The sequence below is a fragment of the Suncus etruscus genome, chromosome 5 (assembly GCF_024139225.1).
Source record: "Suncus etruscus isolate mSunEtr1 chromosome 5, mSunEtr1.pri.cur, whole genome shotgun sequence".
Classification (NCBI taxonomy): domain Eukaryota; kingdom Metazoa; phylum Chordata; class Mammalia; order Eulipotyphla; family Soricidae; genus Suncus; species Suncus etruscus.
The window spans coordinates 25413132-25426753 of NC_064852.1; the positions used below are offsets into that span (position 1 = coordinate 25413132).

Sequence of the window (13622 nt, forward strand, 5' to 3'; positions counted from 1 at the left end):
TTAAGAATTAGAACAAGGGACTGGAAAGATAGCACAGTGGCAGGGTGTTTGCCTTGCAAGCAGCTGGTCCAGGATGAATGGTGGTTTAAATCCTGACATCCAATACCTGTTCCTTCCAGGAGCGATTTCTAAGCACAGAGCCAGGAGTAACCTCTGAGCGAGGCCAGGTGTGACCCAAAAAGCAAAAAAAAAAAAAAAAAATTAGAACCAAAAAATGTCCTCTGGGCTGATAATACAAATGAAACTGGGAAACTTATACTAAAGCACTACAGTGTTTTAGAAATTTAGTAGATTTAGAGAAGAATGTGCCAGTCACATTTAGTAAAAACTAAATATGCAATTGTATAATAATTCTGGTTCAGGGAACTAAAAAATTCAGCAGGTGAACCCTAAATAAAATATTTCTGTAGTATATGAAAACAATTGTTTCCTAACTTGTCTCAAATGAAAGTGTGGGTAATTAAGTGCTATCTAAATCACCCAATCAAAACCAATCAATTTTCTTTCTCAAATAGCTCAAGGGAATAAACTCAAAGCAAGGCAACTAACTGCCACTGAAAATACAACTTCTCATTTAATTAATAATTACTAAGGTAATATTGACAATTGAGAGAAGGTAGTTATTAATTAATAAACAAAGGAAAATACTTCACAGCCTTTACTAGGAGGAGCTTGTGCACCTAAGAAACTGAGAATACAGAACCTGCAGTCTTTAATAGTTAAAATAGACAACAAATGAAATATAGTAAGCTGAGTTTGCCTATTATACCAATGGCTTGTAAAAGTTCTGACCTGTGTAAAAACTGAATTTGAGGTCATAGTACTCTTTTGTTACTGTTGTTATTGATGGTTTCACAAGTGATAACTTTTTGTTTCATTGTTTTGGGTTTTGGGCCACATCTGGAGCACACGGGCTATTTTTGCCTGGTTCTGAACACAAGGCTCTTGATGCTCAGGTGACCATATGCAGTGCTGGGCAAAAATCTGGGGTCAGCTCTGTGCAATGGCAAATGTCTATTGAGCTCACAAGGAGGCATAATTTTTTCCTTTTAGCAATCATTTAAAAATTGTTACTTTATTTGGGGGGGCATTTTGGGCCACATCTGGATATACTCTAGGTTTACTCCTGTACTCAAGAATTACTCCTGAGGCTGGAGAGATAGCACAGTGATAAGGCCCTTGCCTTGCATGCGGCCAACACAGGATAGACCCTGATTCGAATCCCGGCATCCCATATGGTCCCCAGAGTCTGCCAGGAGCCACTTCTGAGCTCAGAGTCAGGAGTAACCCCTGAGCACCGCCAGGTGTAACCCAAAAACCAAAAAAAAAAAAAAAAAAATTACTCTTGAGGGGACTCAAGAGACCATATCCAAGGATCAAACCTAGGTCAGCCACATGCAAGGTAAGTACCCTACCAGCTATACTATATCTCTGACTCCACAAAACAATTTTACCACATTTAAACACTTGTAATAAGTGCTACCTTACTCCAATCAAGTAAAACTAATAGCAACCTAAATACTAGAAGACAGGAAATGATCAAGACAGTGAAAGAGTGATTTTTCTTTTTCTTTTTTTTCTTTTTCTTTTTAAGCCACACCCAGCAGCAACTGGGAGTTACTCTTTGCTCTGCGCTCAGAAACCACTGCTGGCAGGCTTGGGGACCATTTGGGATGCCAGGGATTGAACCCAGGTCGGCTGATGCAAGGTAAACTCCCTACCCACTATATTATTGCTTCAGCCCCAAGAGAGATGATGCTTTGTAAAGTGATTGTTGGGAGTTGTATTAACTCCAGACACAAGCTTGTTTTGCTAGTAGAAGAGACTGTTATGAGTAGCAAGAATATAATTGTTGTTACTACTGCATGTCATACATCTTAAACTTTAAAGTTCTCATTATTCTCATTTGTCCTTCACTTCCCCACTTTATTTAGAGATTGCTTGATATTCACTTGAGTTTGTAACTGCAAATTCCATTAATTTCAGAAAGTCCAGAATATGATGGTGGACTTATTGTGCCATCTTATCTGAATATATGCAGACTCCTTTTCCTTGTCATCATTCTTTAAACAACACAGTATAACAAGCACCTACATTATGTTAGATTGTTTTTATAAAAAAAAACAAACAAAAAACCCCCCAAAAAACAAAAACAAAAACAAGATTGTGTTTTGTTTGGCATCCCAAGTGGTCTCAGGGTGTCAAGGGACAAAAGAGGAAGGCTCTTAACAATTCTCTAGCCAGTGCTTCAATGTGATAATGTGAACAAAACAGGGTTGGCTGCATGCAAGGATTATTTGTGCATTTTAAGTAATGATGATTTAAAGTATATGCAAGGCAAAATATTACAAACCACTTATATCTTTATCAACTATGATCTTTAATTCTTTCCTTATCATTAGATTCAATTTTCTAATTTTAGAAATTAAAAAGATGGCAGCTATCTTAGGCCTCAGCATTCCGTTTATAACCTTTCACTTAATCCTTGCAAAGAGAAAGTTTGTAATGTTTTTGACTGATTGGCTGAGAAGAACTTTTAGACTTGGGAAGAAGAAAATCTGGAGATATAATTGCTTCTAATAAGGCAAATAAATTTTTTAAAAAATTTGGGCCACAACCAGTGATGCTTAGAGGTTACTCCTTGGCTCTGTGATGAGGAATCTCCTGGAGGACTTGGGAGGGCCATATGAAATGCCAGGACAATTGAAGCTGCTAGGTCAGTGTACATGTGTTTCTTTACCTATCTTAAACATCTCAATTAATTGCTAGCTATGCTATATCCCCAGCACCATTTCCTAATCAGATTTGATAGCAATCCATTTTATTTTCTTTTCTCACTTCAAAAGACATATGGAGCTAAATAATTACAAATCTTTTGGTGAAGTTGGTAGCCATTGTTTTTCCTTTAAACTCCTATCTCCTTTGCTGGTCTCCATGTTCCTCTGCCTAATTCCACTCTGGAGAAGTCTGTGTTCTCTCTTGAGCACACTTCTCCCTCTTCTTCCCCTCACATATTTCTCATATGATTCAATAAAAACCATCTTACTTTACAAAATAGAAAAAAGAAGTTGTATGGATTTGGCTAATTGATTTTTCCTATTACTGCATAGAATTCTAGTTGTGCTAATTTATTACAATTTAAATTACCCTTTCCAGCTAAAAAGCTTCTTGAAGAATGGTAATGATACATTACATTGTGTGTGTGTGTGTGTGTGTGTGTGTGTGTGTGTGTGTGTGTGTGTGTATATATATAATTTTATTTTTTTTGGTTTTTGGGCCACACTTGGTGATGCTCAGGGGCCACTCCTGGCTATGTGCTCAGAAATCGCTCCTGGCTTGGGGAACCATATGGGATGCTGGGGGATCCAACTGCGGTCGGTTCTAGGCTAACGCACACCAGGCAGATGCCTTCCCGCTTGCACCACCGCTCTGGCCCCTGTATATTTTCTTGTCCTATGTTTTAATAATTAAAAAGTGATTTTATAAACAACATAATTTACTGGATTTACTTTAATTCAGCACAGGAGTGGAAAAAGTGGGATAGGAGTGTTAAAGATGAATGATTAGAAAACCTGGTTGTGGGGCCAGGCGGTGGCGCTAGAGGTAAGGTGCCTGCTTTGCCTGCGCTAGCCTTGGATCCCCCGGTGTCCCATATGGTCCCCCAAGCCAGGAGCGACTTCTGAGTGCATAGCCAGAAGTAACCCCTGAGCATCACCGGGTGTGGCCCCAAAACCAAAAAAAAAAAGAAAACCTGGTTGTTCTTACCTTTTATGCTTTTTTTTTTTATAGATATGAACTTTTCTATAGTAAAAATATTCAAAAAGTACTTTAATTGGACCAGAAAGATAGCAAGAAAATAAAAAACCAAAAATGAAAAAAAAAAGTGCTTTAATTTTAGGGGAAATTTGGGGCCACATCCAGCAGTGCTCAGGAAAGCATATGGCGACAGGGATCATACCCTGGCCTCTGATATATAAAGCATGTTATCCAACCCTTTTAGTCATCCTCCCTTGGTCCCTCAGTGTGAAGAGAACAAAATTTTGCCATCTCCTTTGGAATTAGAACCTTTTGTCTATCTTTTAATAAATACTGATTGAGCATCCATTGTATATCAGGTACTCACCCAGTATGCCAAGATACACATAGTAATAGGAAGAGATTATTATTTTATCAACTGAGTTTTATTTATTTTGGTTTTGGGGCCACACCCAGTGGCGCTCAGGATTACTCCTGGCACTGTGTTCAGAAATCTATCCTGGTAGGCTTGGTGTAGGGGGGACTATATGAGATGCTGGGAATCAAACCCAGGTTCATCTGGGGTCGGCTGTGTACAAGGCAAATGCCCTACTGCTATGCTATCACTCCAGCCCCTTTATCAACTGAGTTTTTAAAAATTAAAATATATGGGGTGGGAAAAAAACAAAACCAAAAAAAATTTTAAATCTATGATTGTCTAGGTTAGAATTTAGAATGTTTAGAATGTTTGATTTTTTTTGGGGGGGGGCCCACACCCAGCGGTGCTCAGGGGTTACTCCTGGCTGCTCAGAAATAGCTCCTGGCAGGCATGGGGGACCATATGGGACACCGGGATTTGAACCAACCACCTTAGGTCCTGGACCGGCTACTTGCAAGGCAAACACTGCTGTGCTATCTCTCCGGGCCTAGAATGTTTGATTTTTTTGAAAATTTATCTTGCTTTTGGTGTATAATTTTGTTTTATAAAATATGAGAAAACATTTCTAAACTGGATAAAGACATTGCATTCAGTATAAACTGTTAGGAAATATATCTTCAAATCTTGAATATATTATTATTATTATTATTATTATTATTATTATTATTATTTTGCCACACCTGGCAGAACTCAGGGATTACTCCTGGCTTTGCTCTCAGGAACCACTTTGGGGACCATGTGTAGCACTGGGGATCAAACCTATTTTGGCCATGTGCAAGGCAAATGCATTACCCACTGTAATTTTGGTATGGCCCTTGAATATAGCATTTCTACAAGTCATGAAAATCTTAAGTAATACTTATAATGGATAAAAATGTTTTCATCTGCAAACATAAAAGGCAAACTATTTGGCAAGAAATCACCTAAAAACGAGGGATTCTAACCTACTAATAGGCAGCAATGATATTAGACTATGGGTCACTAATAGAATATGACTTAGGACAGTGGAAAAATTTTGTTATATCATTGTAGATGGATAGAGATAGCCATGAACCGAAGGTAATGCTTATTCAACTAATTGTTGCATAAAAGCATTCCCTTTAGTTTTGAATGAATAACTAAGGAAAATAAGCATAGCTTCTAAGTGTCTCTCCCCTTACATCCCAGAACTACAAGGAAGTTCATTAATTACTCTTCAACAATGCCTCTAAGGAGAGAACAGCCAATATCCCATCTAGATAGCAACTTGGCAGTTGAACTGATTTAGCTCTTTCTCTCTCATTCTCCTCCTTCTCTGGGTTTCTAGAGTACTTTCTAAATAACAGTAGAAGGTCAAAGCAGGCTCATGAGGAAGTCAAGTCTACTAATGGTTTCATTGCTTTTCCTCATGACCATAAAGGTCTCTGGGCCACTCAGTTTTCCTTAATCAGACTCTACCAGAGTGTGTTTACATGTAGAAAATAGGGTGTTGAGCCTGAGTTATATTATAGGGGTAAAGGCATTTGTCTTGCATGTGGCTGACCAGATTTGAGTCCCAGAAACCACATATTATCCCCCAGTCATTTTCAAATCAAAACAACAGACATTCTAGTCAGAATGGTGCCAGAGAGATCACCAGTACAGTGGTTAAGGTGCTTGCCTGCTTTCCATGCAGTTGATGAGGGTTTGATAACCAGCATTCCATTTGGTTCCCTGAGCACCACTAGGAGTGATTCTTAAGTACAGAGCTAGGAATAATCCCTGGGGATGGCCAGGTGTGGCCCCCAAACAAAACAAAACGAAACAAAAAGTTCAAGTTCCATTTGATGTTGGCTGTGAAAATGACCATCATGCCTAGGTGCTCAGACACACTAGATTACAAAGCAAAAATCTCAAATCCTGAGTGTAATGAATTGTGATGCTCACTTCAGCAGTTCCAAGATGAACCTCTTTATACCTACTTTTCCTTCAGGTCTTCTTTATTTTAACCTGCTGACAGTCTGGGGACTGACTCCTTGATGTTCTGAGTTAATGTTGAAAGAAGTTGCCTTTTAAGTTTTCTTGGAAGAAAACGAAACAACCATCTCCCCTTCCTTTCTCTAGATTACCCAATAAATACCCCCTCCTCTATGACAAATTGTGTCAGATTCATTGCCAATCAAGTTAACAGGAAGTGGTGTTACACTGATTTATGATTTATTTAGCGGGAACCACTGGCTTCAGCAGGCAAGCTGAGAAGGGATGGGAGAAACAGGTGAGAGTGGATATACTGAGGAGGTGACACATAAGAACCATGTTTGATGATGGTATAGAAACTCTTGCCCCCAAGCTAAGATTCTAGTCATAATAAAGACCAGTAATTGCATAGCAGTTATGCATAGGTGCATGCACCTCTTCATGTCCTTGCAATCTGGGCCGCAATATCTTCTTCCTGCCATGCTGTTGCCATCAAATTTTGGGTTCCCTTTTCCCACATTGCTTCGGATTTTAGCTTCTGCTTGGTCCTTACCGGTTATTTATTTAATTTTTACTGCATTCTCGTGCATCAATTCGAGTAAACCTTTCTTCCGTCTCCTACATGAAAGGCACCACCAACGTGGAGTTAGTTCTTTTATATCTTCATCTTCCACTTGTGGGCCAAGTTGAGAGACACTAACTGGCTGTCACGGCCCGTCTATTGAAACCGAAATAGTTGACTTGACCCAGGTCTGGAGAACTCGTCCAGTTCGGTGGTCCCGAGTGCTATCTGGGGGGTGGTGATGGGAACAGGAAGGGACACGAGAAAGAGAGAGGGGGTGTGAGGGCACCCCGAAGTCCGGGAGACTCTCTTTATATAGCTGGTGAGCTTTTTCGATGACTTTTCTCCAGCGTTCCTCTTCGGCAGCGCTTTCAAGTCCGGACGCAGGTCTTCCAGGATCCGAGCCCGGCAGCTACACACATCTCTTCTCCAACCACAGCTTCGCTCCGGACACGCTTCCCGGGCCCGAGGCCCCGAATCTCCTCCTCAAGAGCATTGCATCCTGCAAGCATCCCCAAGGCAGCTGCCGCCTCTTAGGCCCTTGCCCGTTGCGAGTAAGCGGTGCAGATGTGCCAGTGCAGCAGACAAGAGTCTCATCCGGCTCGCTTCGGACGCCCTGAAGAGGCGCTTGCTTGCTGGCTTACTTCCCCCCACTAGGCCGGCCCGCCGGAACAGGCCAGGCCGGGTCAGGCCGAGCGCTCGGCAAGCCAGCGCCGCGCACACAGAACGCCGGGGCCGGCTCCTCGCTCCCGCCCTTCCTTCTCTCCCTCCCTCCCTCCCGGGCCCAGTTCCGGGCCGCCTCACCACCCACCCACCCACACACACCCTCCCGCGGGCTTTGTCCGCCTCGTCCGCGCGGCGAAGGCGCAGGCGAAGGCGGCCCCGCCCCGTCCCCGCCCGCCCGCTCCTCCTCTCAGCGTCTCCTCGGAGCGAGCGAGCGGGCCGGGCCGGCTGGGGTTAAATTAAGCCAGGCGCTTCCCGACCGCGGAAGGATCCGCCGTGGAGCCCAAAGCGCCGCGGTGCTGAGGCCGCCTCCGAGGAGGAGGGGGGGGGGAGGAAAAAAAAAAAAAGAAAAAATGTCCGCCTGAGGAGACGCACAAGTTCTTTTTCGGGGGGACCCGCCAGCCCGCCCCGGGAGGAAGAGAGAGCGAGGGAAGAGAGAAAGACGGGCGGCCAGAAGGCGCGACAGCCGCCTCCCCTTCTCCCCCGGACCGAGCTCCGCGCGTGGGGCAGGCAGCGGGCAGGCAGGCAGGCAGGCAGGCGGGCCGAGGGAGCCCTGAGGGAGGGCGGGCAGCCAGCCTTCCTGCCTCCTGGCTTCCTTCCGCTCGCTCCTCGCTCCTCGCTCGCTCTCCCGGCTGCAGCTGCGGCTCAAGTGAACTTTCATCCGGGGCTTTGGATGCGGAGACGCGGCGGCAGGTAAATAACATGCGGGAGAACCAGAGCGAGGCTGCAAAGCGGGCGAGCGAGCGAGCGGTGCAGGACGCCGCCGCCGCCTCCCAAGGCCCCTGGAGCTGGGGCTGGAGCTGGAGCTGGAGCTGGAGCGGCAGCGGCGCTTCTCCTCGCTGCAACTCCGAGCCTCCTTTGTAAAAAAAAAAAAAAAAAAGAAAAAAAGGAGCGACCCGAGGGGCTCGCGTCCAAGTTGGGCGATGTGGAGGGGCACGCGCTGAGGCGGGCGGGCGAGCAGGCAGGCCCCGCCGGCCCGGCCGTCGCTCGCTCGGCTCCGAGGTGCCCGCTGGAGGCTGCAGCGGCCCAGGCGTCATTGTTCGGCCGGGCCGGGCCAGCCCCAGCTCAGCCCAAGTCGGGGAGGGAAGAGGCCGCGTCGTGGGCTGGGTTGCGGGAGGGCTCGGCGTGGCGAGCCTGGCGAGTTTTCTTTCTTGGGGGTGCTGTTATTTTCTTTGCCAAAGGCGCCCCTTGCTACAGGCAAACGGGCGGGTTTCGGGGGTGCAACTGGAGACCCTCTTAAAGCCCCGATCCTTCGGGGGATCTGAATCCGGGCCTGGCGAGCGAACGAAGGAACGGCGCCTTCTCTGCTCTTCGCTTGGCTTCTCTTCTCTTCTCGGCAACTTGTCAGTTCTATTGTTGCCGACCCCGGAGGGAGGTTCTGGGCCGCCCCAGCTCCCCAGCTCGAGCCCGAGGCGCCCCTCAGCCCGCCCCTCCAGCCAGCCCCCCTTTGCCTCAGGCCCGGCTTGGGAAAGAAACTTGGGAGAGTGGGGAGTGAGTGAGTTGCGGGGACCCGCCGCGTGGCTGGGCCCCGGGCTGTGTGGAAGCTGCTGGGGAAGTGGGGGACACTCCCGGCATCGGGGTGTTCCCTCTCAATTTTTAGTTTTAAAATCCAGAAAAAAAAATAAAGTGTCTCTCTATTGATAAAACTGTTCATGGGTCTAGAGCAGTAACCGTCGTTCGGAGGTTTTGTTAGTCCAAAGTTAATTGGACGCAGAATGACACGGTGAAGACACGAAGCGTTTGCACCCAGCGTTTGCACCCGCTCTAGCTCCATCTCGGCGTTGCATCCTCGCTCACAGCCCCCTCTGTCTTGTCTCTCCGTGCCCCCCTTCTTCCTCAGGACTTGCTAGAAGTGGCCCAAGATGAATCCCCAACAGCAGCGCATGGCCGCGATCGGGACGGACAAGGAGCTGAGCGACCTGCTGGACTTCAGCGCGGTAGGCAACTTGCAACTTGCCGCGCGCGCGCTCTCTCGCTCACTCACTCGGTTTCTTGGGGGGTTGTGTCCTGGCTGGCTGGCTGACTGACCCCCCTGAGAAGTTTCCAGCTTGCAGGGGTTGGTTGGAGGCGTGGGATGGACTGGGGTGAGGTTTGGGGGAGGGTTTGTGTGCAGCTTGGATGGATGGATGGATGGATGGATGGATGGAGTCGGGGCTACTTTGGAGCTTGGAGTTAGTTGCTGAGAAGAACTGGGAGTCCAGTTCTTCCCCCATCTATACCATCCCCCCCCAGCTGGACACCTGAACTTTGATGTAATGTCTAGACTCTTGCAGATTGGAAACTCAAATGCCTTCGGGGTCAGCCGCCCTACCCCAGTAAAAGAAAAAGCACACATGCTATCCAGACCCAGTTACCACCTCTCCATCTCCCCCCTCCTCCCACCGCGACCTTGCAGAATTATTTGGGAATTGGCATTTCAGTAGGGAAAGGAAACATAAGCTTTTTATTTTCTTTGAGTTGTTTCTTATCGTTTCTTCTCTCACCCCCCCCCCCCCAGATGTGATAGGGTTGATAGTATCTGAGATGTCAGCTGCAACAAAGCCGGGCAAGGGCCAGAATTTCTTGTTGTCGGAGTTATACGTTTAATATTGTTTAGAGGACACATATATACACGTCTTAATTTTGATGCGGAATATAGTTGAGATACTTAAAATATATTAGTGGAAAATCAAAGGGGCCCCCTTTCTTGAATTGCTCCTTGGTTGAATTTCCTTTTTCACTCCTGTTTGGCGGGACTGATATATACATGCCTTTTTTTTTTTTTTTTTTTTTTTTGATGGATCGTTCCATTGTGTACTAGTTTCTTTGCATAGGATTCTGGGTGTGTATTATCTTGTGATGGTCTTGAAGGGAAAATCAGTTCCCAGGAAAAGATCATGTTAAGAAAGTTACCATTAGACTAGTCTTAGAATCTCTAATGTGACTGACTGGTTTTCCAAAATGAATGTTATATGCATTTCCAAATAGTGTTAGAAAATAATACCCCCACTCAGTGTTTGTTTTCCTGAGATTGAATTCTGTTTTCACTTCTACTTTAACTTCCTTTTGAAATGCAGTAACTGATAATTCTTGTTGAACTTTAGTGTGCAGAGTCTAGAAGAATTTCAGAACTAACAATTACATTTGGTCTATTTTGCAGATGTTTTCCCCACCTGTTAATAGTGGGAAAACCAGACCGACAACACTGGGAAGCAGTCAGTTCAGTGGATCAGGTAAAATGATGTCTGAAACCAGAAACTCATGTTTTGGTGTTGTGATGCATTTCAATAGAAAATTAGAAATTATTTTAACATCTTCATGTCATCCTGTGTCCAGTTAACTTTTTACTAACGAAAAAGCCCCAAATGATGGTTATTGCTCTAGATATATTAACAATTTTATCAATATATATTTACACTTGTTCCTTTTTTTCTGGATTTTAAAATTGAAAATTGTCTTGAGTACAAAGAATTATGCCAGGACTCTATACTTAGGAATGTACCAGAGGAACATGCCGGGTGTGGCTTTTGTTTTTAATGTTTATTTAAATGTGTTTTTAAATTAGTTTTCAGCCATTAGTATTATTGAAAACTGAGCTCTGTAAAATAATATTAATTGCTATATCCATATAGAAAGTGGAATTGAATCAGGCACTAGTAAGACTTAAATATTTATTCCCTTGGAAGTCTGTAGCAAATTAAAAGTTTTGTGGCTACTTATTTAGAATGTTAGTGGAATAAATCCTACCAAAGAATGGAAAGTCAAATTTATTTTTACTAATAGACAATTGAGCCAGTCTTAATAGTTTGTTCTGCATTCATATTTAAGGTAGGTTTCTGTTACTACACTAGTGCTGCAGTCTTTAAGTTTTATTTATTTGTAACTATTTTGTTTCTTGAACATTAACCCATTAAGTTTTTTTTTGGGGGGGTTAACTTTTCTAAATTTAAAATCAAAAAAGAACATTCCAGAAGCAGTCCATTCTAGTGTGTAAAATTGTAATTTAGTGTAAAATTCTGTTTAACTTAAATTTATTCTTTAGTATTCAGAAATGGGTATGATGTGGGGGAAAAGGTTGAAAGCCTCATCTTAAAGTCAGGAATCAGATCTCTGGGCTGGAACTTGGTAATTGTGTCTTTTCTGTTCCCTAGTAAAGTCCGACCTCATTTCCGTAAAGTATCATTGATAGAAAACATCAAAAAAGGAAAGTAATTTCATAACCCATTTAACATTATACAGTAGATTTGATTTTTATTGATGAAATTGTAGTTTATGTGGAAAATATTATGTCATGCATTTTGAATTTTAAACATTCTAAAGGCCAATCTTATTCTAAGGATAGTATAAAAAGCCACATCCCGTTCTTTTGTTTTTCTTTTTTGTATTGGTAATCCTATGAAAATGATCACTTTGGAGGGTAGGGAGAGAAAATTATTAATTTATAAGAAGGCTTATATTTCCCTTTTTTCTGCTATTTTGGTGAATTTCAATTTTTGAGAAAATAACCATATTTCACTGCATAATGCTTGCACCCTGTGTTTTTCAATAATAAAAGCATGCCCATACACTCCCTACTTCATATCATGGTTGGCTGCATCCCTCTTATGCAAAAAATCTTGGCATGGAAATCTACGAAGACTAGCAATGAGATATGACAATTCATTCTTAGAAACAGATTTACTCTGTATAAGAGTAGATACATAGAATATTTCACTGAATTAGCAATGATATTGTTACAGTCTTGTTAATCCTAACTTGAATTTTGGAAAACATGTTTGAACTGACTTTCATTAATATCAAAGGTAAGAACTTCAGAAACTTGATATTCAATGGGGCCCTGTTTTTAGAATAAGGGCAATTATATTTTTTTACTTTTTAAGATACAGTTTGAGTCAGTGAAATTAAAAATTATTTGAGAACTTAGAGTGTTTTAACAAACATGGCATCGAAGCAGTTGTTGTTCCTCTAGCTGGCATTATACAAAAGAAATATTTTTTTTTAATAGAAGTGACTGTAGTGTTTGCTTTAAAATTTTTTTTTTTATTTATCTGTTGAAATTCAAGTATACTTGAATAACTTGTGCTCAGTTGGAATAATACTATTTATTTATGTTGTTTAAGTACCAGAAGAAAATGGGGCTATTACCTTTTAATGATTAATGAAAGGACTTAAATTCTGATAAAGGGAAAATACATATCAAAATAGTCTGATAAGATTTCCCTGTAGCCATTTCTTGTCTGGAAGAATGTCTATAGGAGATTAGTATAGTAAGATTTTTGTTTATATTTATATGCCATTTATAGACTCTGTCTTGATCTTGAAGGATATTGTGCAATATGTGTATCTTAGTGCCTGTTTGCAGAATAGGAGCTAAAGACCTGACTTTCCATTTGATGAACGAACTTAAAAGATCAGTGCTTTCTCGTCTTACAGTAGAATTTGTAATGACTCATGAAAACAAGAATTGTGCAGTAGAAATTCCTTTCTTGATTATGTGTTCTTTATAGGAATGACAATTTTCTTTGGAAATATTTATTTTGAGAAATAAATATATAACATTTTAAGAAATTTTAAATTAAAAGCATAGAAAATGTTTTATTACATGATGTTAATTTTTAGTTTCATTCCTAAAGTAAAATAGATCGCTGACACTTTTACAAGTTATCATGGGGGTGGGGGCCTGGAGAGGATAGTACAGTGGATAGAGACACTTGCCCTGCTTTTGGCCCACCACCATACATCCTATATGGTCCCCTGAGCACTGCCAGGAGTGAATCCTGAGTACAGAGCCAGGAGTAATCCCTGTGACCTAAATTCTCTACCAAAAAAAAAAATTGGGGGCCGGAGAGATAGCATGAAGGTAGGGCGTTTGCCTTGCATGCGAAAGGACGGTGGTTCGAATCCTGGCATCCCATATGGTCCCTAGAGCCGGCCAGGAGCAATTTCTGAGTGTAGAGCCAGGAGTAATCCCTGAGTGCTGCCGGGTGTGACCCAAAAACCCAAAAAAAAAAAAAAAAAAAAAAATTATGAGTATACATTTGTTATTTATCTTGAAGTATTTACTTTTATTTGTCAAGGTTTTAGTTTTCTTTGCATTATGATCAGAATCTACTTGTCTGCTTCGTGTGGTAGAGTCTGAACAGTGACCTTGAAAGAGTTGCCTCACTTTGTAGTAAAGGCAAGGGACTATTAGGGAAGTAGTCAGGAGGAAAAACATATATAGACAAGATTGACAAAATGGAAATATTT

General features: G+C 42.6%; 1 protein-coding gene across 2 annotated transcripts in view; it reads left to right on the forward strand.

The window, feature by feature from the left end:
- Positions 1-8009: 8009 nt before the first annotated feature.
- The window catches only part of TCF12 (transcription factor 12), a 332249-nt gene continuing 326636 nt past the window's right edge, over positions 8010-13622 (forward strand). For both annotated transcript variants that reach the window (XM_049773639.1, XM_049773640.1), the window contains exons 1-3: positions 8010-8087; positions 9235-9331; positions 10534-10606. In XM_049773639.1, the coding sequence (XP_049629596.1) occupies positions 9257-9331; positions 10534-10606 (148 nt within the window). In that variant the 5' untranslated portion in view covers positions 8010-8087; positions 9235-9256. The remainder of the gene's footprint in view (positions 8088-9234; positions 9332-10533; positions 10607-13622) is intronic.